This window comes from Anomalospiza imberbis, chromosome 35, assembly GCF_031753505.1.
Source record: "Anomalospiza imberbis isolate Cuckoo-Finch-1a 21T00152 chromosome 35, ASM3175350v1, whole genome shotgun sequence".
NCBI lineage: Eukaryota > Metazoa > Chordata > Aves > Passeriformes > Viduidae > Anomalospiza > Anomalospiza imberbis.
Window position 1 is genome coordinate 598,941 of NC_089715.1, and position 27,425 is coordinate 626,365.

Here is a 27,425-nt window from a genome sequence, read left to right on the forward strand (position 1 = left end):
GCTAGAGATGCTGCAAAATGGATGTTTGTTTGTGATGATTAACCCAATTATTGTAGAAAAAATTACTAGTCTTCCTAGAATTTGTATAAGCATATGTAGTCCATGTGAAAAACACGTTCACTCTCCTGTCAAAATGTAAAAAGTTTAATAAAGGACAATAGGAGACAAGGACCATGGAGCAAAGGTTATTTATGGCTGGGTGCATCTTGGCACTCAGCCAAGACCACCCTGTTACCTTCAGGGATCCCCCTTAAATACCTTTTCCCTTACATCAGCCTGTTGCATATTCATAGCCGCTTATGCATATCCATAAACTAGTTTACATTTTCCAGGAGCTATTTTACATGGCCCCTCTTTGGGTCTGCCTTTTCAGAGCATGCGTGTTCCTTGGCTGGGGTTTGGCTCCTTCTCTTTATCCCTTCCAGTTCGGGCCTTGGTCCGCACTGCCTTCAGACGGTGAGTGCTGATGGTTGGCAGATCTGTACAGGTGTGCTCATCCTGTGTTCATTGGATGTTATCCCATCCAAGCAGGCATTTTAACACAAGCATACTTCCATCAGCTATTGCACTACTGTGTCTAAGCCTAATTAACAACAAAATTTAAAACTATATATTTGGAACAAAGTTACTTTAACATCACATATATAAAATCCATTTTAATATTTGCGAAAAGCCAATATTATAATATATATCTAGAACACTTCTCTCCTGCAAGTAAGGGCTGACACAGCTCGGCTTCTTCAACCTGGGCAAGAGACTTAGACTTGACCCAACTGTGGCCTTCCAGTACCTGAGGGCAAGCTACAAGAAAGATGGACAGGGACTTTGTATGAGGGCAGGCAAGGACAGGACAAGAGAGAATGGATCCAGGTGGAAAGAGAGTCGGTTTAGGTAAGGAATTCAGAAAAAAGTCTCTCCTGGAACAGGTTGACCAGAGAAGGTGTGGCTGTCCCGTCCCTGACAGTGTTCAAGGCCAGGCTGCATGGAGCTCTAGACAAGCCGGGCTAGTGCAAGGGGTCCCAAGCCACAGCAGGGGGGTTGCAGCCGTGTGATTTTTCAGATCCTTTCCAAACCAAACCATGCCACGACTCCACGATTCTGGGATACTTCCCCTCCTCATCCTCTGGCAGAAAAAGGATCTTGGCCCCAAGTTCCACATTGCAGACCATGTCTTTTGGCAGCCTGCAACTGTCTCAACAGAGGATGAAAAGAGATGACATTACTGATACGATTTCCCTTTTCTACTCGAAAATTAAATGCTCCACTCCTGTCCACTCTTGCAAAAGGGTCTGAAGAAGCAATTCTTCCCCATGAAATGCTTCGTCTCAGCCAAAGAAGAAAGAAGCCACAAGCCAACACGCTTCTTTATTGCTACATTGTTTGATTTGGTTACTTCTCGAATAGGAATTACTTTGGGGTTTTATTTGTTAGTTTCTCTCTTTCGTTCCGCGGGGCGCGCGGCGGCTCCTCCGTTGGGTTCGCGGAGGCAACGGAAGAACGTTCGCGAGCTCCGGCGGTTCCGCAGCAGCAGCAGCAGCAGCAGCAGCAGCGCTTCTCTCGATCGGTTTTCCGCTCGACTTTCCACTCGCTCCCCATCCCCTTCTCCCTCTCACACTCACTCTATTCCCGTCCCATCCCGTCCGTGTTCTGCCTCTCCCAGCCCGGTTCATGCCGCGTCCCGCAAGGCGCCGCTCGGCGGGGCCGCCCCGTGCCCGCCCCTGCCCGTCCCGCCGCGGAGCCGCCTCGGCCGGGCTCTCTCCGTACTGGCTGTGGCACTTCTGGAAGTGCCTCTTGCTCTGGTGCTGGCGGAGCAGCGCGGTCTTTTGGCTCCACCTGGCGCGGGCTCTGGGCTGGCCCCGGCTGGGGCCCCGGCCCCGAACCAAGCCCCTCCCGCGGTTCCGCCCGCAGCCGCCCCGCTGCCGCCCCGCGCCCGCCCCGGCCCCGACAGCGTCGCCAGCAGCTTCCCCGCTCCGAGCTCCGCCGCTGCTCGGCTTGGCCGCCGGCCCCGAGCCGCCGCAGCCCGGGGCGGCTCGGCAAGCAGCAGCGCGCCGGGCGGTCGGGTTCCCGGGGCAGAAGAGCGGGAGCGCGGTGCCGCCCGCACGGGCGGAGAAGCCTCCCCTGGAGCAGCTCTACCGGGAGGGCCCGCTGCTGGGGAGCGGCGGCTGCGGCAGCGTTTACTCCGGGACCCGGCTCGCCGACGGCGCCCCGGTAAGAGACGGGGCCGGAGCGGAGGGGGCGGCGGGCGGCGAGCGGCGGGCGGCGAGCTCAGCCCGGCGCTCGCCTTGGCTTGCAGGTGGCCATCAAGCGAGTGCGCCGGGATCGCATCTCGGAGTGGGCGCGGCTGGTGAGTGAGCGGGGCCAGCGGGAGAAGCCGGCGGGGCGTGCCGGGCGGGGCTAGGGCGAGGCCCGGCAGGGTGGCAGCCGGAACGCTGCGAGGGCAGCGAGCGGGGAGTGAGCGGGGGCCGCGCAGCGTCCCGGGCCGGGCAATGGCCAGCGGCGCTGGGGCCGGGCAGGGGATGCCCAAGGCGCGGCGCAGCATCGGCCCCGCTGAGGGCATCGCGGTCCCCCCGCAGCACAACGGCGCCCTTGTGCCCATGGAGGTGGCACTGCTGTGGATGGTGTCGTGCCCTGGCTTCCGCGGCATCGTGCGGCTCCTGGACTGGTTTGAGCTGCCCGACGGCTTCGCGCTGGTCATGGAGCGTCCGCAGCGCTGTCAGGACCTCTGGGACTTCCTGGCCGAGCGGGGGTTCCTGACGGAGCCCGTGGCGCGGGGGCTGTTCCGCCAGGTGCTGGAGGCCGTGCGGCACTGCACCAGCCGCGGCGTCCTGCACCGCGACATCAAGGCCGAGAACGTCCTCGTCGACCTTGCCACGGGCGAGGCCAAGCTCATCGACTTCGGCTGCGGCACAATCCTCCAGGACACGTTCTACACCCGGATGTCAGGTGAGCCCAATGCCGGGGCCCAGCCGGGCAGCGGAGGTTCCCCCCTTTGCTGGCAGAGGGGGAAGAGGGAGGGAGGGCAGGAAGGGGAATCCTTCTTCAGCCGGCTGCAGCCAAGTTGCTTTTCGGCGGGGCAGGGACTGGCTGTTGTGGAACGGGAGCTGGCTGGGAGGGAGGGAGGGAGGGAGCAGCATGGGCCTGATGAGCTGTGCCCGTGTCCCATAGGAACGCCGGAGTACTGCCCACCGGAGTGGATCCTGTTTGGCTGCTACCATGGCCAGCCAGCCACCATCTGGTCCCTGGGCATCCTGCTTTATGACCTGGTCTGCGGGGACCTTCCTTTCCATACAAACAGGGACATCGTCCAGGGCCAGCTCTTCTTCCCGCCCCGGGTGTCTCAAGGTGGGGATGCGCCTTCAAGGCTCGGGAGGAAGAACGGGGTTGGGAGGGGGCAGCTGGCACAGAAGCGTCCCGCTCCAGCAGCTAGTGAGGAGGTTGATCTCCTGGGTTAGCTGGAGGAGGTGGCACGTGTGCCTCTGTGCTGCTCTCCTCCGGAAGGGAGGATCGATGGGAAGCTTTTGGCTGCAGCTCCAAGCACTCCTAGTGTGGCCTGGGCACCGTGGAATGTGGGAGAGCACGGACAGGAGCCTTGTCCCGCTGAGTGGCGGTTTCTGGTTTCTCTGCAGAGTGCCAGCACCTCATCAGGTGGTGTTTATCCATGGAACCCGCAGACAGGCCATCACTGGAAGACCTTTTTGAGCATTCTTGGCTGCAGGAGCCCTGCCTGGCCCAGGAGACAGCAGAGATCCATCCCTCTGCTCAGTAGGATCCAGGAGCCCAGCAAGTACCCGCTGCACACGTCTCGTGGCACTCCAAGAAAACCCCGGAGCGTTTCCCTTTGGCCGCGGCCCGGAGGAGAGAGCGCAGCCAAGGAGATGCTTCCGCTGGTCCCCAGCGAGTTGTGGAGGGAGCGTCTCAGTGCTCCCCGTCCCATTGGAGAAGTGGTGGCAGTGCAGTGAAGGTGCCACGGACTGGAACAGGGGAAACATCCCCCTGCAGCTCAATGGCATCGAGATGAGCCCGCAAGCCGAGGCACAGCTGGTGTGTTCTTCTGGAGCACCACATGGAGCTGGGAACACCATCCTCGAGCTGGCCGCTGGCGGGGCAAAGCCGAGTGGCTTTGGCTGCGGCCCCTTCCTGGAGGACACGCTCTGCGCCCCGATGAAATCAAGATGAGTCCCCAGCTGGCGCAGGGGCGGGGGGATGCTCGTGCTTCCAGGCATGGCAGGGCTCGGGCTGGCCACGCGCCATAGGTTCCCCGCTTGGCGGCCCTGGGGAATATTAATTTTTCCCCCGGCCGCCAAGCTGCTTTTTGGTGGGAGAGGGGACGGGTGTTGTGGAAGGGGAGCCGGCTCCTGGCCTTGCTGACAGCTTCTGCCAGCCAGCCTGGCACGGGCTGGGGCGGGGGCAGCCAGCCTGACAAAGCATCCATCCATGTGGATGGGGGCAGCAGAGGGGGACGGGTTCTGAAGCCATGCCCCAGCTGATCTGCTTTTTAGGCCCTTGAGGAAGGGGTGCGTTTACGGGCGGGAAAGGTGGGGTTTTTTCCCACCCATGGACAGGTTTAATTCTCGCATGGAGTGCTCAGACCCTCCTCAGGCCCGTGAAACGGTGACAGGCTTTGTAGCTTCTTCTTGTTTCCAGGTCTTGTTTAGAATTGATTTCATGAAATTGTTCTTTGTTTTCCCAGGAAGATTACACCTGGTGCCCAGACCGGACGGGGAAGCGCCTGCACCGTCCGTGGAGCACCTCCAGTGCCAGCGCTACCCCAGGGGCCATGGTCTGCGGGGACATCCCCTTCAAGAAGGACGAGGCCCTCGTGCGGGATCGGCTCCTCTCCTGGCAGCAGGTCTCCAGAGGTGGGCACCCGGCTCCACAGCTGGGCTGGCAGAAGGGCTTCGGGCAGAGGGCAGCGGGCACACGGGCATCCTGCCCTTACAGCTGCTGAGGAAGCTGCTGTGCTGTGCTTAAGCAGAGGAGGTGGAACGTGGCCTGCCACGCTGCCCTTCTCTCCAAACAGGGAATGGCTCGGGAGCTTTGGGCTCTGAGCACAGCCAGCAGCCTGGCCCGGGCCCAGGCCATGGTGGGACAGGGGGACAGGAGCCTTCTGTGACTGACCGTGGCTCTCTGGTTTCTCTCCACAGGCTGCCAGCACCTCATGCCATGGAAACGGCTCCGCTCGGCCTGCCAGTCTGGGAGGGCTGGAGGGCGGCGGGTGCTCATTTGCTGTCAAAAATAAATTGGTTTTTTTTTGTCATGTCACGATCACAGCATTTCTTTCATCCTTTTCCAAGGTTTTGGCCTCCCTTCCTCCAGGCTAATCTTTTTGTGTCCTTCCTCAGCCACTTGATGGCATTTGGCAGGGGGGGGTTAAGCAATGTTAAAAGTTCAACAACAGCTCCTGTTGCCAACTGCAGCAGCCCCTTCAAGAGCCCTGAGCTACCAGCGAGGTCCACGTCTGCCTTGCAAAAGGGAGTGGTTTGCAGCCATGGGGTTGTCGCCCTGCTGCAAAAGCTGGGAGGAAATAACAAGTGGCAAAATGCCAATTTGGCTCAAGCCCTGCCCAGTTTCTTCATCTTTTCCCTCTGCTCAGTGATAGGCAGGCAGGGCTGGACTCCAGCGAGGTTCAAGCTCTTGGCGCTCCCTGGCATCAAGGGGATCAAGTCAACTCTTGTATGCAGTGACTGCAATAGAGCTCCTGAAGGAAAAAAGGGAATGTCATGAGGTGGGGCCTCCTTCTTGTCCCCTTTGTCTGCCCAGGAGCCCCTTGGAAAGGGAAATGCCCACACGGGTTTATCTGACTCCTTCCCAGCCAGCCTTTCCCTCACTCCCGGGTCTCATTTGCTCCGCAGGCTTCACCAGCTCGCTCAGCTCAGAGGAGCTCTCAGAGGAGAAAACGCTGCCTGGCGTGGGGCTGTCTGATCCCTGTCTCATCTGGATTCCGTTTGCCCCGCTCCCTCCCCCATCCAAGAGACCCAAGGATGCCCCGCAGCCCCACGGTCCTGCAGCAGATGCCGGGCACATTCCCTCCTCTGCTCCTTGGTGGCCCTGGGGAGGCTCCAGAGCCCTCCCTGTGTGTGGGACAGCTGCTGCAGCACCGCTGTGCCTGCGTGCGAGCAGCGCCCGAGGAGCAGCTGTGCAAGTTCTGAGTCTGAAGCGGAATCCTCAGCGCACACAAATGACAACTGGCATCTCAGGGGCTGCCAGGAGAAGCTGAATCGATCTGCTCGCTGCCCTTTCGAGCCATAGCCATGCCGATGCAATTGGAAGAATTGCCCCTGCCCAGGAAGCTCTCAGGTAGAAGAGAAGAGCAAAAGCCACGTGTTTCTGAAACACGAAATGTCAGAATGAGGTTCCTTAACACTAATTTGCTATTTAAGAGGGGATCATTTATTGAGGCCTGAGGTCCAGTGAGGGATAAATCCTAACCTGACGTGGACATGTAATTCTACCAGTGTGTTGCTCATATACAGTTGCTAAATGCCAATCACAATTTACCCATTTCCATAAATCCCACCCCAAGTTCCTAGATTCAGTCCTTGTTTTCTCTATCACTGCACCCTTGAGCCAGATGTCTTCTTCTTCTCTTCCAGCCATCCTTGCTGGGAAAGCAGCCCCTGCATGCCTTGTTCCTGTGCTGGAAGTTCACAGGCACGGTAAAAATGGAATGAACCCTTTGGGCACCAAGGCCAAGGCTTTGTGTGGCCAGGCAGGGGCAGGCAGGAGGCAGAGCTGTCAGCAAAGGAAGGGGCCAGCGAGGTGGGGCAGCCGGGGGATGATGACAGCCTGCAGGGACAGAGGCCAGCGCAGGGACACCGCAGGACAGCCTGGGCTGCAGAGGGCACAGGGATGTGCAGCAGCTGCAAGGCCCTGACAGAGCCAACCTGTGCAGCCCTTTGGCCATGGCTGCTGGCCCTGGGCCTGAGGCCACGAGGGGACAAGTGACCCTTGCAGCCCTGGGGCCTCATGGCCTCCTTGTCCCTGCTCAGCAGCCTGGCAGGGGCCGCCCCATGGTCCAGCCCTTGGCATGGCACATCCCCACATGCCAGTGCCCATCCCGGGAAGAGCCCTGAGCAAGGAGGGAGGGACAGGATCTGCCTTGCCAGGGGCTGGGGCTCAGCCTTGGCCCTTTGCATTCCTGAAACACATCCAGGTTTGCTCAGTGCCAGAGACACCTTTGCCTTGTTTGTCCCCACCTGTCATCAGTGCCTCCAGTTCTCTGCTCTGCCTGGGGCCTGGGGACACTTTGATATGAATTGTGTCCTTGAGTGGAACCCATTAACAGTTAAAGAAAGTTTGGACTTTGAATCTGACTTTTTGAGTTCTTGAGAAGCTCTTTGAGCACACTCTGAGGGACTGGGTCTGATGCAAACAGCACCAAAGCCCCAGAGGTCATTAAAGTCCTGGTGCTGTGTCTGTGCTGCTGAGCTGGGCTGGGCTCCTGGCCCAGAGGCAGCTCCTGGCAAGGGCAGCGCTGCAGAGAGACAGCTCTGGCCAGGAGCAGCTCCTGTGCACAGCCCAGCAGGGCTGGGGCACTGCCAGGGCATCCCAGGGACACGAGCAGGGCACAGACAGAGCTCACAGGGGCTCAGCACTGGCAGGGGCTGTGGGGTGTCCCAGAGGGGGCTGTGTCACAGCAGCTCTGTGGCTGTGTCACGGAGGCACAGAGCAGCTGTGATGTCAGAGAGGGGCTATGAGACTGCACAGAGTGGATTTGTGTGAGGTCAAAAACTGGGCTATGACATCACAGAGCATGTTGTGTGAGGTCATCAAGCAGCTATGGCATGATAGAGAGGACTGTGTGACATCACAGAGCAGGCTGTGACATCATGGCATGGCTGTATGACATCATAGAGCAGGCAGTGAGGTCAAAGTGTGTGCTGTGACATTACAGAGTGGCAGCATGACATCACAGGGAGGGTTTTGTGGCATCACTGAGGGGGTTGTGACATCACAGGGCAGGCTGTGACATCATAGAGAAGGGTCTAAGGCAATAGAGTAGATCCTGCCATCATAGAGGGTGGCTCTGTGACAACAGAGAGTGGGTTGTGACATCACCGGGCAGCTGTGTGACATCACAGGGGTGTGTGACCTCACAGGGGCTGTGTGAGGTCACAGGGGAGGTCACTCCACCCCAGCCCCCCCTCCCAGTTCCCCCAGAGAAGTCCAACGCTGCTCGTGCACAGAGGGGTCCCCTGTCCCCCCGGGTCCCCCCGCCCCCAGCGCCGCAGCCTCACCCTTCCCCCAGGTGGGACTTGGGGTCATTTGGTCGCTCAGGAGCTTGGCTGGGGGCTCCAGAGGTGGCTGTGGAGCATTGCCTGTGCTGTGCCAGGGACTGGCAGACACTGCTGGGCTGGGATAGAGGCTCTGGGGGGATTGGGCTTCCAGGGCAGGGCAGGGCTGGGGTTCCAGGGCAGAGCAAGGCTGGACCTGCCCCTTCCTTTCCACACATGAAATGTTTCCAGCCAGCAATCTCCTCCAGTCTGTCACAACAGGCAGTGTTGGAGGTGAAATCCCAGTTCTGGCCATGAGCACCTGGACAAGAAGGACAGTTCTTTTCCACAGCAATGAAAGCCCCAGGTCTCAGCTCATTTCTGGTTTGATTGCCTGGATTTTGTTTGGTTTTGTTGTTGCTTTGTTTCCTTGGTGTGCCTGAAGTGTCCAGTCAGGAGCAGAGTGACTCTTGCCAAGGAACTTTGCCGTGCTGTCACTTAATATTAATTCTGGTTTTTGCTGATCCCTTGCTGGGGATTTTTTCAGCGCTCTCAAGCCCTCGTTGGTAACAGGGTGAAGGAGCCCTGGCCCAGGCTCTGGCCCTGGGGGACACAAGGACACTGCCAGGGCGTCCCTGTCCCCCTGTCCCACCCCCCACAGCCCCAGCCCCCGTCCCCGTGTCAGGCTCTGGGGTCGATCTCGTGGAACATCCTCTGGGGGAGGCTGCGGCGCCGGGGGCGGGGGGACCCGGGGGGACAGGGGACCCCGCTGTGCACGAGCAGCGTTGGACTTCTCTGGGGGAACTGGGAGGGGGGGCTGGGGTGGAGTGACCTCCCCTGTGACCTCACACAGCCCCCTGTGATGTCACACAGCCCCTGTGATGTCACACAGCCCACTCTGAGATGTAACAGGCCACCTGAGATTTCATAGGAGTGCCCTGTGATGTCACAGCCTGCTCTTTGAGGTCCCAGTCTGCTCTGTGATGTCACAAAACCTGCCCTGTGATGTCACAGCCCAGCCTGTGATGTCACAGACACCCTGTGATGTCACAGCCAGCTCTATGATGGCACAGCCGCCTTTGTGATGTTATGCAGCCTCGCTGTGATGTCACAGCCTGCTCTGTGATTTCACAGTCAGCTCTGTGATGGCACAACCTACTCTGTATTGTCTCAGCCTTCTCTGCGACATCACACAGCTGCTCTGTGAAGTCACAGAGCCCTTTTCTATGATGGCAGAGTCTTCTCTGTGGCCTCACAGCCTGTTCTGTGATGTCACACAGCCAGCCTGTAATGTCACAGCCAACTTTGTGACATCACAACCTCCTCTGTGATGTCACAGCCTGCTCTGTGATGGCAGAACTCACTTAACATGTCACACAGCACCTCTGTGGGCTCACAGACCCACCCTGTGATGTCACAACACCTTCAATGATGGAACACAGCCACCCTATAATGTCACAGCACACTCTTTGACCTCACAGCTTGCTCTGCTCTTTGATGTCATACAGGCATCCTGCGATGTCACAGCCTGCTCTGTGATGTCACATAATAAACCAGTGATGTCACAGCCAACTATATGATGTCACAGCCTGCTCTGTGATGTCACATAATCACAGAATTGATGGGTTGGAAGACACCTTTAAGATCATCAAGTCCAGCCCATGCCATAACACCACCTCAGCTAAACCATGGCACTGAGTGCCACATCCAGTCTTTTTTTAAACACATCCCAGGATGGCGACTCCACCACCTCCATGGACAGACAATTCCAGTACTTTATCACCCTTTCCATAAAAAACTTTTTTCCTAATGCCCAACCTAAATTTCCCTTGGTTCAGCTTAAGACACTGTCCTCTGGACCTGTCAGTTTGAGAAGAAAGAGACCGACCCCCACCTGACTGCAACCACCTTTCAGGGAGTGTGGAGAGTGATAAGGTCACCTCTGAGTCTTCTCCAGGATAAACAACCCCAGCTCCCTCAGTCATTCCTCACAGGACTTGTGTTCCAGACCCCTCACCAGCCTTGTTGCCCTTCCCTGGACACGCTCCTGCTCCTCCATGTCCTTCCTAAGTGGGAGGGCCCAGAACTGGACACAGCACTCGAGGAACGGTGCCAGTACAGGGGAAGAATGCCAAGTACACAAGTGCCAAGTACAGGGGAAGAATGACCTCCCTGCTCCTGCTGGCCACACCATTCCTGATCCAGGCCAAGAGTCAGTGGCCTTCTTGGCCACCTGGGCACACTGCTGGCTCATGTCCAGCCTGCTGTCGACCAGTGCCCCCAGGTCCCTTTCTGCCTGGGCACTGTCCAGCCACACCGTCCCCAGCCTAGAGCTGTGCAGGGGGTTATTGTGGCCAAAATGCAGGACTGGGCACGTGGACTTATTAGACTTCATCTTACTGGAATCTTCCATCTATCCAGCTGTTCCAGGTGTTCCTGCAGAGCCCTTCTGCCTTCCAACAGATGGACACATGCTCCAAGTTTAGTGTCATCTGCAGATTTACTAATGAAAAGCTCAATCCCCTCATCCATGTGGTCAATAAAAATATTGAACAGAGCTGGCCCAGCACAGAGCCCTGAGGGACAGCGCTGGTGACTGTCCCCAGCTGGATGCAGCACCGCTCACCACCACTCTTTGGGCCGGCCATCCAGCCAGTCCTGAACCCAGCACAGAGTGCTCCTGTCCCAGCCGTGGGCTGCAGCTTTTCCAGTAGTGTGCTGTGGGAGACAGTGTCAAAGGCCTGGATGGAGTCCAAATGGACACATCCACAGCCTTTCCTGCATCCACCAGGAGGGTCACCTGGTCATGAAAGGAGACCAGGTTGGTCAAACACGACCTAGCCCTCCTAAACCCCTGCTGGCTGGGTCTGACACCCTGGCCATCCTGGAAGTGCTGTGTGATGGCACTCAGTATGAACTGTTCCATGACCTTACCGGGTACTGAGGTCAGGCTGACTGGCCTGGAATTACCAGGATCCTCCTTCCCACCCTTGCTGTGAATGGGTGTCACATTGGGCAGCTTCCAGTCATCTGGGACCTCACCAGTGAGCCAGGACTGCTGGTAAATGATGGAGAATGGCTTGGCAAGCTCATCTGCCAGCTCCCTCTTCACCCTGGGCTGGATCCCATCTGGCCTCATGGATTTATGAATATGCAAGCAGCTCAGCCGGTCTCCGACTGCCTCCTCCTAGATAACAGTGGTCCACTCTGCTCCCTGAAACCATCTACCAACACAGAAGTACAGTTGTCCTGAAGGCAAATCGTCTTCTCACTAAAAACTGAGACAAAAAATGCCATTAAGCACCTCTGCCTTCTCCTCATCTGCAGTTATTAAATTCCCTTCCACATCTAATAAAGAACAAAGGTTGGTCTTACCCTTTCTTTTACCATTGATGTATTTATAAAAATATTTTTATTATCCTTTACAGAAGCTGCCATTTTAAGTTCAAACTGAGCTTTGGCCTCCCTAATTTCTTCACTTCATGCCCTAGCAAGCCCCTTAAATACTTCCTGAGAGACCTGACCCTCCTTCCAAAGATGATACATCCTCTTTTTATTCCTAAGTTCCTTCAAAACCTCCTTGCCCATCCAGGCTAGATGTTTGTTTAGTCGACTCGTCTTTCGGCACACAGGGACAGTCTGTTCCTGCGCCCTCGAGATCTCTGTTTTGAAGCATGCCCACCTTTCCTGAACTCCTTTGTTTTTAAGGGCTGCTTCCCAAGGAACTCTCTGAATAAGTCTCCTAAGTAGGCCAAAGTCTGCCCTCCGGAAGTCCAATGTAGGAGTTTTATTGGTGTTCTTCCTCATTTCACCAAATATTGAGAATTCTATAATTTCATGATCACTGTGCCCCAAGTGACCTCCAACCACCACATCTCCCACCAGCCCATCTCTATTTACAATCAACAGATCCAACATAGTCCCTCCCCTGGTGGGCTCAACCACCAGCTGCAACTAAAAATTGTCCTCCACAAACTCTAAAAATTTCCTGGATGGCCTTTATTGAGCCCACCTCAGCTGGGCTGCTGATTTCACCCCTAACTCAGGCTTACCACCCATGAGCCTGCTTCCAGACAACCCAGCTACATCTCCCTCCCCCTCCAGACCTAGTTTCAAGCCCTCTCAACAACTTCTGCCAGATCATGAGCTAAAATTCTTCTGCCCTTCACAGAAAGATGGAGCCCGTCTGGTCCAAGCAGGCCAGGTGCTGTAAAAGTTGCCCCATGATTGAAGAATACCAAATTTTGTCGATGACACCATCCCTTGAGCCACTCGTTGATAATGTGAGCTCTCCTATTGCTTTCAGCATTTTTCTCAGACTCCAAAGGGACTGAGGAAAAGACTGTCTGTGCCCCTGACCTGACCCAATGCCCTAAAGTCCCTTTTAATTGCCCTGACACTCCTGTTTTCAATCTCATCGCTGCCAGCCTGGGGTATCAGCAGTGGGCAATAATCAGAGGGCTGAATCAGCCCAGGCAGTGTGTCAGTGATATCCCGTACCCGGGCCCCAGGGAGGCAGCAGACCTCTCTGTGGGGTGGGTCTGGTTGACATATGGGGCCCTCTGTTCCCCTCAGGAGGGAGTCACCCACCACAATTACCCTTCTTTCCTTTTTGATGTTAGAGGTGCTGATCTGTCTCACAGATAAATCATAACTGGGAGGTTCACTGGGCAGATAATTTTCTTCTAAACCATCTGGCTGACTCTCCAGATCCAGGGGATCATACTGAATCTGAAGTGGCACCTGGCTTGGGAGAGGGGGTTGGGGGGGATTTTTATTATTACCTCCTCAAGTAGGTACCCACTCCCACTCCCCTTCATCGGCCAGGTGTCCTTCTATAGCCTGACAGTGGGAGGTGTGGGAGACAGCGGGAACCAAGGAGAGCATTGCTGCCCTGCCAGACCTCATGGAACCAAGGATCCATTGTGACACTGCAGGGCCCAAGGATCCAAGGGACCCTGTGACACCAGAGGGACATTGTGACACTGGGAGGCCCCATGGAATGATGGAGACAATTGGGACACTCTGGGGCCTCATGGACCCGTGGTGACACCAAGTTGTCTGGGGGTGTTGATCTGCTGGAAAGCATGAGGGCTGTGCACAGGGCCCTGGACAGGCTGGATCCATGGCCCAAATCCAACAAGGTGAGGTTTAAAAAGTCCAAGTGCTGGGTTCTGCACTTTGGCCACAACAACCCCTGCAGCGCTACAGGCTGGGGACAGAGTGGCTGGACAGCAGCCAGGCAGAAAGGAACCTGCAGGGACTGATGGACAGCAGGCTGGACATGAGCCAGCAGTGTGCCCAGGTGGCCAAGAAGGCCAATGGCTCCTGGCCTGGATCAGGAATGGTGTGGCCAGCAGGAGCAGGGCAGTGATTCTTCCCCTGTGCTCAGCACTGGTTGGGCAGCACCTCGAGTGCTGTGTCCAGTTCTGGGCCCCCCAATTTAGGAAGGACCTGGAGGGGCTGGAGCATGTCCAGAGAAGGGCAACAAGGCTGGTGAGGGGTCTGGAGCTCAAGTCCTGTGAGGAACAGCTGAGGGAGCTGCAGTTGTTTATCCTGGAGAAGAGGAGGCTCAGGGGACACAAGGCGGTGTCAGGGCACAGGTTGGACTTGATGATCTCCAAGGTCTTTTCCAGCCTTGCTGATTCTGGGATTCTCTGAAACCACCCTGGGAGCAATTGCAGGAGGAGCCCTGGGCCTCCTCTTCAGAAGCTCCAGCAGCCCAGGTCCCTCAGCTTCTCCTCACAGCCCCAAAGCCCATCCTGTCAGTCCTGCAGACCCTCTGCAGCCCCTCCTCACTGCCCAGAACAGGCAGCCCCACAGCCAGACACAGCAGCCCAGATGTGCCCCCCTGGCCTGGGCTGCCTCTGGCAAGGGAGCAGCACGAGGCACTGCAGGAGCCTACAGACAATTCCTGCAGCACTTGTGGGATGATCCTGCTCCCCAAGGGACGATCCCATGGTGCCAGGTCAGGAACTGGAATGGGGAGTGGGGCCAGAGAGGAAAGGGCAAACAGGGATGGGCTGTGTGCAGGGGAGGGAACAGGGGTGAGGAAGAGAAATAAATTTGTAGCAGGAAGAGTAAAGAAAGCAAAGGTGTAGCCAAGGAAATGCTCAGGGCAGTTTGGGGGTGGCTGCCAGGCAGCCCTGGCTCTGAGCAGCAGCATCTGCAGTGGAACAGGAAACTCCCAGCTGATGGGAACAAACTTTCTGGCTGACTGCAGAGGCCAGGACAAAGCTGAGTGGTTTCCCTGGTGTCCCCCAGCCCTTCCTGGCCCCAGGGGCTGATGGCATTTGTGCTCCCTCAGGTTCATGTCCCCACAGCAGCAGCATGGGGGTGCTCCCGCCTGCTGTGTGCAATGCAAACAGGGGCTCTTGACGTTTCTTTGTGGACAACATTAATATGTAAAACAAAGAAAAAGAACCTCCAAAAGGAAAACAACAGAAAGTATCAAAGATGACATTTATTAGAAGTGTTTTGCAGAAATTGGCCAGCAGTTTAATGTTCCCGAAACCATCCAGTCATCAGTGTCCACACTGCAGCCTTGAGCTCCTGGTTCCTCAGGCTGTAGATGAGGGGATTCAGTGCTGGAGGCACCACTGAGTACAGAACTGACACTGACAGATCCAGGGATGGGGAGGAGATGGAGGAAGGCTTCAGGTAGGCAAGAGTGCCAGTGCTGAGGAACAGGGAGGCCACGGCCAGGTGAGGGAGGTAGGTGGAAAAGGCTTTGTGCCGTCCCTGCTCAGAGGGGATCCTCAGCACGGCCCTGAAGATCTGCACATAGGAGAAAACAATGAACACAAAACAGCCTAAATATAGAAGAGCACTTAGTACAATAAGCCCAGCTTCCCTGAGTTTGCAGTGTGATCTTGAGGATCTGGGGGATTTCACAGAAGAACTGGTCCAGGGCATTGCCATGGCACAGGGGCAGGGAAAATGTATTGGCTGTTTGCAGCAGAGCATTGAGAAAGCATTGAGCACTGGCCCAGGCAGCTGCTGCCATGTGGGCACAAGCTCTGCTGCCCAGGAGGGTCCCGTAGTGCAGGGGTTTGCAGATGGACACATAGCGGTCATAGCACATGATGGTCAGGAGGGAAAGCTCTGTTCCAAGGAAGAAGAAAAGCAGAAAAACCTGTGCAGCACATCCTGTGTAGGAGATGGTGGTGGTGTCCCAGAGGGAATTGTGCATGGCTTTGGGGACAGTGGTGCAGATGGAGCCCAGGTCGCTGAGTGCCAGGTTGAGCAGGAAGAAGAACATGGGCGTGTGCAGGTGGTGGCCGCAGGCTACGGCGCTGATGATGAGGCCGTTGCCCAGGAGGGCAGCCAGGGAGATGCCCAGGAAGAGGCAGAAGTGCAGGAGCTGCAGCTGCCGCGTGTCTGCCAGTGCCAGCAAGAGGAAGTGGCTGATGGAGCTGCTGTTGGATGTTTCTTCATTCTGGGAATCATGGACTATTGAAAGAAGTTATTGACAAGACGGGAAAGATTTCAGTGTGTCATTCCTATGTTTTTTTATTAGGAATCCCCCCAAAAATACTTCTCCTTGTTGGCTGAACTTTGCTCAGCCTTTTTTCACTGAGGTCAGGTTTGTGCTGCTGCCTCATCTTCGACACTGCTCTCAGCCTGAACACTGGGGAGCCCATAGGGAAAACAGGGCTCGCTGTGCCCCAGTGCAGTCAGACCTGCGGGTCCCACACAGGAGCCCTTTGCTCATTTCAGCTTCCTCTGTTTCAGGGTGATCAAATTTCCAACGTGCTTGAACAATAAAGTGGCCTTTTTGAAGACTTCAGTTTCATTGTCAGCATCTCTAAATTCTTCTACCTTTCCCTGTGCAGCTGGAAATGGAGGGATACCAAGGGTTGGTCTGGCTCTCTGCTTTTTTTGTCAGTGCTACCCAGAGTGCTTTTGTCACAGGAAACTCAGACTTTTTGTCACAGGCATCATGATTAGCAGATCTTGAAATGCTCTCAAGTCCCTGAGCACTAAGTCACGGGGAATTAAAGCCACACAGGCCACATCTGCAGTGCTCAAACACAGCCCTGTTGCTGCTGCTGCTGCTGCTGCTGAAATAGAATCAACTGACAGAGGCCATCACAGAAATTGCCTCTGGAGTGCCAAATCAAATGAAAAAATCCACCAGGAGAAAGAGAAACCAGAATTTTTCGACTCGCTTCATTGTTTCTTCTGAGCAGCAGCAGAAAATGGAGATGCCCAGAGATATTTCCAGCTGCTGCTGATCCCAGTGGAGCCCAGCCTGCTGCCCTGTCCCAGCTTTCTCACCCTCCAGCAGACGCCCTGGTTCCCTGCAGGTGCTGTGGGATGGCACTCAGGAGGATCTGCTCCAAGGCCTTCCCCTGGAGCACGCTCAGGCTGCCAGGCCTATGGATCCTGGATCATCCTTCCCACTGAGCCTTCCTGTGCACGGCTGCTCCATTTGCACCTTTGCGCTCAGCTCGGACTTCTCCACTTCACCAGGAGTGCTGGGAAAGGATGGAGAGCAGCCTGGCAAGCTCTTTCTGCAGCTCCCTCTTTACCCTCGGGGAGGGAGAACATTCCACAGGAAAGCAACTGGTGCCACAAGGAGCGGGTGGCCTCAGGCACCTTTGGGGATGGAACAAGGCCTTGGTTTGACATAAGTAAGCACAAGCAATTCACATGAGTAAACAAGTAATTAGCACAGACATGCCTAAGTACTTAGCACCAGTTAGCATAACAAAAACCTGGCAGGCCTAACTTGACATGAGAGTGACCTGACAAAAAGCTTTAGACACAGTCTACCAGAAGAACTAAGGGCAAGTGTGGAATCAGCCCTGTGCAGGGAAGCCCTGAGGAAGACTTTGTGCTGCTTTGGGGCATCGAGACCGCTCCTGGCCAGGGCCTGGACATCAGCTTCAAGTATGGGAATCTGACACAATGCATTTCCAACCGCCTGCCTATGGAATCACCTCAGCAGTGTAAAGATGGATGGTGTTTTGGATACAACTCCTACATCAACCCACTGAAATTTATATGAGGCAGAGAAACACTTTAGTGGGGTGCAGACCCCTGCCCTCCTGCCAGGTCAATGAAAGGGCTTTTGGCGGACAATGCATTTGTCTGCTGATTTCTTTGAATGAGGGAGACCCCTCAGGACTGCTGTATCCTGAGGGAACACCGTTGGCCTTGGCCTGTAGGCACCTGCACAAGCTTAAAATCAGCTGCCTCAGCTTCCAGGACCTCTCTTGGCCGGCATCCTGACATGGATGCAGGATTGCTGTGAGGCACTGCTGGGACCCAGCGGGACAGGACCGGCTGTCTCGTGTTCACGTAGCACCCCTCACACAGCCAGGGCCATCCCGAAACCAGACAAACACTCACGTGTCGGCACAGGGGAGCAAGGAGCACTGGGCTCCTCTCAGGGTATCTCAGCTGGGCTCACTCCACAACACACCCCCTCTTTCAGGCCTGCTGATGCCCAGCTGCCAGAAATGCCTACCTTGTTCTCTCCAGGGTGCACAGGGAGAGCCAATGAGCAGGACGCCTTGGGAGGCAAACCTTCCCAGCCTTTTCTGAGGCCAGGGACACACCAAGATCAGCCAAGACTCTCCACGCTGCCTGGCCCACCCAGCCCAGCTCTGTGCTGGCCCTGGGCCACAGCAGCTTCCACCAAGCAAGAGCCACATGCACATTGCCAAGAGTTGAAACACAGCAGACAGGGAAGAGGTGAAAAGTGTGTGTGTAAAGGCCTTTTAATTCACAGCTCTCAGAGAGAGCTCTGGGGCTCACGGCTGGACAGAGATGCTCCTGCTCACGCCTCTGTCCAAAGGGGGGAACACACCCTGCTGCAGGTGCTTGGGTTGGTCTCCACAGGTCCAGGAGGATGCCAAACCTGCTCTTCACAGCCTTCTCCCTTGCCCTGCCCCTCTGCCAAGTGCAACGGGCCTCAGGCAGTGAAAGGACCACAGAGAGCCAAAGGGGGACACTTGCACCTGCCTCGCTGTGAGCTCCCTGGGAAGCACTTTCCTTGAGAAGCAAGACCCTTTCCTCCAAAGGCATTTCCCCAAATGTGTAGCTGTCCTGGGGAACACCAACACACTCTCAAGAAAAGCTGGCAAGGCTGAATGACTTCAGGTCCTTTCAGGACAGGCACTCCAGCTGTAGCTCATATTCTCCCAAGTGCGTTTCCAGGTGGAGGTTCAGAGGGGCAGTCCCAGGCCCTCTACAAACACAAGCTGCCTGCTGCCTCTTCACCTGCCTCAACTCCTGCCTGCGGTCACTGCAGCAAACCCAGGCTGTTGCAGCCAGAGCCCAGAGCCCTGTTCCCACAGGACGCTCTTGCCAGCACCTTCCAGGACTCTCCGCTGTGCATGCAGCACTTTTCATGCCAGCTCTCAACAGTGGGATGTGAGGGGCAGCAAGGACAAATGTCACAAACCTGTGTGACACTCCAGATCCTCATGGAACCAAGGGGCCAGTGTGACACTGTGGGGCCTCATGGAAACAAGAGGCCATTGTGAGCCTGCAGGGCTGTAACACCCCAGAACACTGAAATGCTGGGGGTCACCAAAGGTTTCTTTACTTGAGTTTGGTGCACAGGAGAAACACCAACCAGATATTCTCACTGTGGCCAGATGAAAGAGTTTTCTTGGTAGGAAGAGACCCAGCTCTTTAGTGAATGGCCCACACAGGGATGGAACCCACAGCCTCAGTGATACCAGCACCATGCTCTAACCAATGGAGCTAAGAGATCAAAATAACACAAAATTTTACTGACAAAATATAGACAATCAAGGAACTTGAGCAAAGAGTTTCATACAACATCCACTGCAGCATAAAACTCTTACCATAGCATTAATTTTGTTAACTTAACCCATTTTACCTAAAAACCTTTAACCCTTAAGATGTTAAGTTACCCAAAAATGTTCCAGGTAAGTAGGATTAGAAGAAGAAGAAATAGAGAACAACAGAAAGACAGAAGATCTGTAGAAAGACACACACAGAGGCACCACCTGCTCAGGTTTCAGCACCATTAACAGAGGAACCCCAGGAGAAGGCAGGATCCAGACCATGGGCCGGCCTCGTGCTCCGGCTTTTAAACCCCTGGGCCTTCATGGGCCCGCCCCTGGGGTGGGACTGCCAGTTGCTTGCCCAATCAGAGTCAGGGAAGGCACCAGCTGCTGGTGTGTGATTGACTGACAGCTGGGCCAATCAGAGCTGGGTTAGCACTGCCTGCTGTGTGATTGACTGACAGCTTAGCCAATCAGAGCTGGGTTAACACCGCCCCTTCCATGTGATTGACAGCTGTGCCAGGCCAGGGCTGGGGGCGGGGCTCTGTCCCACCACAAACCAAGGCCTGACCCGCTCCTGGTCCCACACGGGCATTCCGAGCATCCCAAGGTGTCTCGGGACATCGATCTCATCCAGCCTCTGACAGCGACCACGGTGACACTACAGAACCTCATGGAGCCATGGGTCAGTTGTGACACTGTGCTGCCCCATGGAATCAAGGAGACCATTGTGAACACGGGGGCCCCAAGGAACCAAGGGTCCATGGTGACCTTGTGGAGCCCACGGTGTCACAGAGGAGCCGTTGTGACACAGCGAGGGCACATGGAGCCGAGGAGCCATTGTGACACATCAGGGCTTTGTGGAACCATGAAGCCATTGTGACATTGCAAGGCCCCATGGAAGCACAGGGCCATTGTGACACTGCAGAAGCAAGGGGAACATTGTGACACTCCAGGGCCTCATGGAACCAAGGAGACCATTGGGACACTGTGGGGTCACACGAAACCAAGGGAACATGGAACAGGTCTGGCTGGCTGGGCCTCCTGGGGACCACCTGACAGGTCCAGCAGACCTTGGCATGTCGATGGCTGCTTCTCACCTGCCCTGAAGCACTGGGGCTCTGGGCTTTCCTTCCTATGGGAGAGAACTGTCCTTCTCCTCCATGGGCCATGGCCAAAACTGGAATTCCACCTCCAAAACTCCGTACATCCAAGGATTGCTCCCCAGTGAAAGCAGCCAGGACTTAAAGGTTTGGCTGCCCTTGGCCTCTTGGGAACTGCCTCTCACCTGACTCAAAACACTGGGGCTCGATGCTTTCCTTCCTGTGGAAAAGAGCTGTCCGTCTTCCCAAGGTGTCCATGGTCGAAATTGAGATTCTTCCTCCCAAATTCCATATATCCAAGGATCCCTCCATGACAAAAGATGCCAGGACAAACATGTCTGGCTGGCTTGGCCTCCCAGGAGCCACCTCTCTCCTCTTCTGCCTTTGAAACACTTGGGCTCTGTGCTTTTCTTCCCGTGGAAAAGAACCGTCCTTCTTATCTATGCAGAAATGGCCAAAATTGGGGTTCCACCTCCCAAATTCCCTATATCCAAGGGTTGCTCCCAGCCAAAATCTGCCAGTACCGTCAAGTCTGGCTGGCCTTGGCCTCTGGTGGCTGTCCCTGCCACACTGGGGCTCGGTTCTTTCCTTCCCATGGAGATCACTGTGACACGGTGGGGACCTCATGGAAGCAAAGGGATCATTGTGGCACCACTGGAGCCCATGGAACCAAGGGGCCATGGTGACACAGCGGGGCTTCATGGACCCAGAGACCATTATGACTCTGTGGGGCCTGATGGAACCATGAAGGCCATTAGGACCCTTCAGGGCCTCGTGTCACCAAGGGGGCATTGTGACACCTCAGGGCCTCATGGAAGCAAGGGACCATTGGGACACTGTGGGGCCCCATGGAACCGAGGGAACATGGAACAGGTCTGGCTGGCTTGGCCTCCCAGGGGCCACCTGACAGCTCTGGCTGATGTTGGAATGCCAAGAGCTGCCTCTCATCAGCTCCTGGAGCACTGGGGCTCCATGCTTTCCTTGCTATGGAAAAGAACTGTCCCTCTTTTCAGATGCCCATTGCTAAAATTGTTAGCTTCCTAAAAAATTCCTCCATGCAAAGGTATCTCTCAGAGGAAAACCTGCCAGCTCTGGCTGGATTTTGCCTCTGGTGGTCACCTCTCATCTGCCCCTGAAAGAGTGGGGCTCTGTTCCTTCCTTCCTATGGAAAAATCCCAGCCTTCATGCCAAGGACCATGGCAAAAACTAGAATTTGGCCTCCCAAATTGTGTATATCCAAGGATTGCTCCCAGGCAAATGTAGCCAGGACAGACAGGTCAGGCTGGCCCAATCCTCTGGTGATTTTCTTAGATTATGAGCTGAATGTTTTCATTTGAAAACACCTCGGAGAGTGCCCAGAGATCTCCCAAGGTGGGGTTTTGGGGCCTTGGGCACATGATCACTACATATGGACAAAGGAGCTCTGTGCTCTGTGCTGTTGTGGTGGTTTTGCATCACGGAAGTGATGTCCTGAGAGAAGCTGCTAACAGTTTCCTCTGTGTCTGACAAAAAACCAATCAGTAATTAGCTTTGAGAGCTGACAATCTGTTAAACCACTAAAGAAACTGCACACGCCTCTGTGAAGACACAAGTTAAAGATGGAGAAGCCTGGCTGGGTCTGTTTCCCTTCTGGCCAGCAAAGAGGTGACCAGGCCAGCCCAGCCCCGTCTCAGCCAGGCCAGGCCGGGCGGCTCCTGCCGTGGGGCCGGGCCCCTTCCCAGGGAGCCGCCAGGCCCCATCGGCTGCCGGGCAGGGCAGGGGAGGCCGCGGGGCCGAGGCCGGGCCGGGCCGTGGCTGCGGTTGCTGACATCTGGCCGCTACCGAGCCCTGCCCCGCCGCCAGCCCGGGCCCAGCCAGGATCCGCCGGGCCCCAGGAGCAGCCCTGGGCCGGGCCGGCTCGGCCAAGGTTCTGCCGCCCTTGGGGTTCCCCCGCAACCAGCGGGCAGGGGGAGGAGAAGCCATGGGCCCCGGCCGTGCTGCTGCTGTGCTCTGGCCTGGCTGCTGAGATCCTGGCCCTGCCCCAGCGCGGCCCAGACTGACACAGCCCCAGCGCAGCCGCTGCAGAAACCTCCATGGTAAAACAGCTCCGGCCGCAAGTACCGAGCCCGGCCGGGGTCACGGAACCATCTGCAGGCCCCGGCTGAGATATTGACGCTTCCAGTGCTTCCATCCTCCCTCGAGTGAGAGAAAAGGACAAAGTGCAGGCACACAGAGGAGCAACATGAAGACACCGAGGTCAGTGAAGAGGAAGTTGAGTCCCAGATGGGAGGGATGAGGAGATGCCTTCATCTTGGGGCTGAAATCCTCTGGTAACACTATGGAGAAGGATGTAATTGATACATCAGACTCTCTTTTTCCCTATAACACATTGAAAATAATTGGCAGGTGACTTGTTCAGCAAAGGCCTCCATGCTAAAGTGAGCAAATGTGTCAGTAGCTGTGATCCCATGAGAAGTTTGAGCAATGAAAGACAGCAGAGTGATGAGACCCTATGCCCCAGTGAGAGAAGAAGAAGACCTCTGTTTCCAGAGATGAAGATGATTTCAGAAATAGATGAAGAGAACCTTTGCTCTTAAACAGCTCATCTGTAAACTAATGCCCCATAAGTTGGCATGGCCCATAAACACAGCTGTGGGAAAGGCTGTGAAAAAATGGGAGGGACTTCACCATTGCAGGCAGCTGCTATTCATGGAAATGAAAAGCCATGAAATAACTTTTGTCTTGTGGAGAAGTCTCCATAACATTTACAAGAGGAACTTCTCTCCCTAAGTGAGCTGAAGAAAGACTATTCTAGATGGTGGTAAACTGACTGAAATTTTAGGTTTTGTCTCTTTACAAAATTGTCAGGTTGTATGGAGAGAGGAAATGTTCTGAAAGTTTTTTTCTGATTCTTATTACTCTTTATTTTAGTGACTATTAATAAACTTTTCTTTGTACCCTATTAAAGTTTTGAGCCCACTTTGCCTTTCTCCTAATCTTGGTAATTAGCCAATCTCAAATTGGCGAACCAAAACCAATACAGAAACTTCCCGATGAACTGCCTCAGACAAGAAAAAATCAAGGCAGAGTCATGTTTTTTCAGGATTTGTTTGATCCTCATGAGCCCCGTGGTGCATTTGGAGCTGAGCCCTGGAACCTCAGGGCGCGAGAGGAGATTGCACAAATCTTTCCAGGAGTCAAAGTCAGAAGAAAACCGGAATGTGTCTCAAAGCATTCATGGGTCCCACTGAGGCCCATCCCCAACACAGGCTCCTCATGGACTCCTGGGAGGAGAGAACTGGAGGAAAGGATGGCACAAAAACTTCTCAGAAACTCAAATTGCACAAAAACCTCTCAGTGTGGAAAGGAAAATCCAAAGTACCTTAAAAAAGTTGAGTATCTCAAAGCATTCATGAGCCCCACTGTGTGTAAGTACAAAGCTCTCAAGGGACTAATTACAGCAGTTAATTGGAGGCCATGATTGCACAAAGCTCTCAAAGACTCCAAGGCAAAAGCAAAAGCCAAAGTGCTTTGAAAAACCTGCAGTCCCTGGGAGCATGAAGGAGCCCCCAGGGCCATTCCTGAGCAAGGCTCCCCAGGGACTCCTTCCAGCAGATCCTTGAGGCCACTGGGATGTGGGCTAGGGGGGATGCTGAGGGCAGGACAAGGAGCTGACAGTGCCCAGCCTGGCTGGGGCTGTGCCAGGAGGCCCCAGTGCCTCAGGACAAGGTGTCTCCTGACAGCCCTTGGTGGCACAGACCCTGCTGTGCCCCAGGGCACCAAGACTTGGCTTCTCTTTGTCCCCACCTGTCATCAGTGCCTCCAGTTCTCTGCTCTGCCTGGGGCCTGGGGACACTTTCTCAGTCGTGTCCCTCAGTGGGACCCATTAAAAGTCAAAGAAACTTTGGAGCTGGATTCTGACTTGGAGTTCTGGAGAGGTTTCTGCAGCTCCCTCTCAGGGCCTGATGTTCAGGGCCTGAGCACAAAGCCCCAGAGGGTCATTAAAGTCCTTGTGCTGTGTCTGTGCTGCTGAGCTGGGCCAGGCTCCTGGCACAGAGGGTGATCCTGGTAACCAAGGAGAGCTTCAAAAGCACATTTCTCTGGATGAGCAGCTCTTCTCCCAGCCCAGCAGGGCTGGGGCACTGCCTGCAGCCAGCCCGGGCACAGCACAGAGGCACAGAGAGCTTCCATCAGTCAGGGCTGGGAAGGTGCTGAGAAGTGCCTGGGGCAGAATCACTGGCAGCCCTTGGCACAGGAACCTCTGGCTGCAGGACAATGCAGCTGCAGCTCCTGGAGTGATCTCCTACAGCTGGAACATCCCAATGCCCACAGACCCTGTGAGTACATTCTCTGATCATCTCTTGTGCAGAGCAGCCAGGGGTGCCCAGGGCTGTCCTGCAGAGCAGGGTCCTGCAGCCCAGGGCGCTGTGCTGGGCCAGGGACTCTGCTGCCTGCCAGGGACAGCTCTCAGCCGGCCCGGGGAGCTGCTCCCAGCACTGGAGAGAAGCTGTGGGGGGAAGGAGCCACTCTGGGCAGGGCAGGTGCTGCTGCTGAGAGCTGCTGGCTGGGGCAGGCCTGCTCCCAGCTCCAGACCAGCCTGGGCACAGCTCCGCAGGACACTTCCCAAAGAAGGTAAACCTGGGATTGCTGTAAAGATCAGGAGCTTTCCTGAGAGTGTTTTCAGTTTCTTGCTTGGGTGGGAAAGCTGGGGTGATGACAAAATGATTTTTGCTTTTTATACATTTTTCATATATTCGTAGCTCTGTAAATTACTATTATATACTTATAAAAATATAACCCTTATATTGTAAATGTAGGTAAACTTAATGGGAAGAAATGATGATGTCTAACATCAGTTTAGAAGGCTGAATGATTTCTTTATTATAACTATGCTATAATACATTAATATACTATATAAAAGAAGATATTAAGACTACATACTTTCTTTAACTACTATATCTAACTAGTAATAACTTGTGATCCTGTTCGTGAGAGTCTAGACACAGGTGGATTGGATTGGCCATCAGGCTCAAGGAATCCTCACTGGAATCTAATCAAGCAATCACCCCAGGTAAACAATTCTCTAAACACATTCTACATAGGAAAAACAAGGAGTAGAAATAGAAATTGTTTTCTCTTTCTCTTTGTGCACCTCTATGAAAAATCCTGAGAGTGGGAGAAATGTGCTACCACACCCTTACCTAACTCTTAATTAACTCTATTTAACTACTATTATATACTTACTATAATTATAATCCTTAATTAACTCTAGTACATTTCCTAACCATTCTCTTAGATTTTGGAAAAATAAGCTGACTGTCTAAATACATTCTTGAAATACTGTATAGTCTTATTATAAGGAAGAGGACCTAGAAGAAGAACATTTTGGTTTTTGACCAGAATGTGAGCAGTCACAAGAAAAAGTGAAGGCAAAAAGCCCTTGGACCTACTCCAATGGGTTGAGCCAGGGGTGTGTAACTGGGACAATTGACTCTCCTATTGGATGTTCCTCTTAAATATCCTAATTAATCAACCTTAAGAAATTGTTGAAATCAGGGGCCAGGTGTGCCCCATCCCCACTGGGACACCTGGAAGCTTCCAATAAAGGTCTGGTTTTTACTTTACTGGTCTAACACTGTTGCAAGGGTTTTTTTCTCTTTTGATTATAGACAACAGGGGGATGAGAGAAGCAGAACAGGAATTGTAATCCCAGAATGACAGAACATTCTGAGTTGAAAGGGACACACAGGATCATCAAAGGAATGTTTGAACATTTACAGAGACTCCAGAACTGTGACTTTGGGTGGTCAGTCTCTCTGCTGGCAGCCTCCCAAAGGGCCTTCAGCCACTCCTCAGCCCTGGACAGCAGCAGCATCACCTTTGCAGGGCCCAGCAGGGCTCTCCTGAGCTGCCCTCGCCCAGCTGCACACAGACCCTGCCCCAGCCAGGGCCCTGCACACAGGCAGGTTTCTGTAGGGCCGGGCTGAGGGCACACAAGGTGGGATGGGCTCTGTGAGCGCTGGCAGGGACAAGGCACCTCTCAGGAGGGAATGTCCAGGCCCAGGGAGATGCTCAGGGAAGCAGAGGGGGCTGAACAGAGCAGTGCTGGGGCAGGAGGGCACTGTTGGTGTGTGGGAGGTGCCGGGCACAGCTGGGCACGGGAACACTGTCCTGAGTGCCCGGCTGTCTCTGCCCTGCCCTCTCAGGCACAGCACCACAACATCTTCTCCTGTTTCTGCACTCTCCTGATATTGTCAGTGTTTTCTGGTGCTCTCAGGGAGGCTCTGGCATTTGCAGCAGTTGAGTCAGGCACTGCCCTTGGCATTCCTGCCAGGCAAGGCTGTCCATGGGAATGGGATGTCCAAGCTTCCCTGGGACCTGTGGGGCTGTGGGCAAAGCAGTCCATGGGAAAGGGCAATGAGCTGAGCCCCTCCCTGAGATCCCATCATGGGCACAGCCAGGGATCTCCTTGCTGTGCCCTTCCCAGCTCTGAGCTGCCCTCCTGGGTGCAGAGCTGTGCCAGAGCCTCTGGGAGTTCCCTGAATGTCCCACGGGGAAGTGCAGAGATGCCACAGCTGAGGAAATGCTGCTGGGTTGGCCAAGGGAGCCGTGAGTGTCCTTGGCACAAGGGGGTGCTGAGAGCTTGCCCAGAGACCTTTGGAGAGGGTGAGACATTCAGGGATCCCTCTGCTCTGAGCAGGGTCTGGTTTATCCCAGGGTGACCCAGGGGTGCGATTGTGCTCTGATTCCAGCCAAAGGTGCAAAGCCAGGGCAGTTGGGAACAAGCCCATCCAGCCCCTCACCTGCCCTCAGCCACAGGGAATCCTTTGCCTCTCACATCTCTCAGTGGCAAACTGAGTGTAGCAGGAATGCTGGGGATTTCTGACCTCAGAGAGCCAGGAATGATGTGTGGGTAGGAAAACAATTCCTAAACAAGCTACTGCCAGCCTCTCTTGACTTGTCACTGTCCTTTCTCCATGAACAGGTCCCCATGTGCAGCCACAGCCAATGTCCAACAGCAGCTCCATCAGCCACTTCCTCCTGCTGGCACTGGCAGACACGCGGCAGCTGCAGCTCCTGCACTTCTGCCTCTTCCTGGGCATCTCCCTGGCTGCCCTCCTGGGCAACGGCCTCATCATCAGCGCCGTAGCCTGCGGCCACCACCTGCACACGCCCATGTTCTTCTTCCTGCTCAACCTGGCCCTCAGCGACCTGGGCTCCATCTGCACCACTGTCCCCAAAGCCATGCACAATTCCCTCTGGGGCACCAGCACCATCTCCTACTCAGGATGTGCTGCACAGGTATTTCTGGTTTTCTTCTTCCTTGGAGCAGAGTATTTCCTCCTGACCATCATGTGCTACGA

General features: G+C 55.0%; 1 protein-coding gene and 2 pseudogenes across 1 annotated transcript; 2 read left to right on the top strand and 1 right to left on the bottom strand.

Annotated features, from left to right (window-relative positions):
- LOC137464036 (zinc finger protein 208-like) overlaps positions 1–27,425 on the bottom strand; it is a 1,110,012-nt pseudogene that overhangs the window by 403,576 nt on the left and 679,011 nt on the right.
- LOC137464035 (zinc finger protein 850-like) overlaps positions 1–27,425 on the top strand; it is a 1,110,255-nt pseudogene that overhangs the window by 395,157 nt on the left and 687,673 nt on the right.
- Positions 1,669–4,026, top strand: LOC137464059 (serine/threonine-protein kinase pim-1-like). Its single transcript, XM_068175376.1, is given in 6 exon segments — positions 1,669–2,208; positions 2,294–2,344; positions 2,574–2,943; positions 3,166–3,342; positions 3,627–3,751; positions 3,753–4,026. Coding segments are annotated over 6 exon segments (1,470 nt in total). The 3' UTR covers positions 3,960–4,026.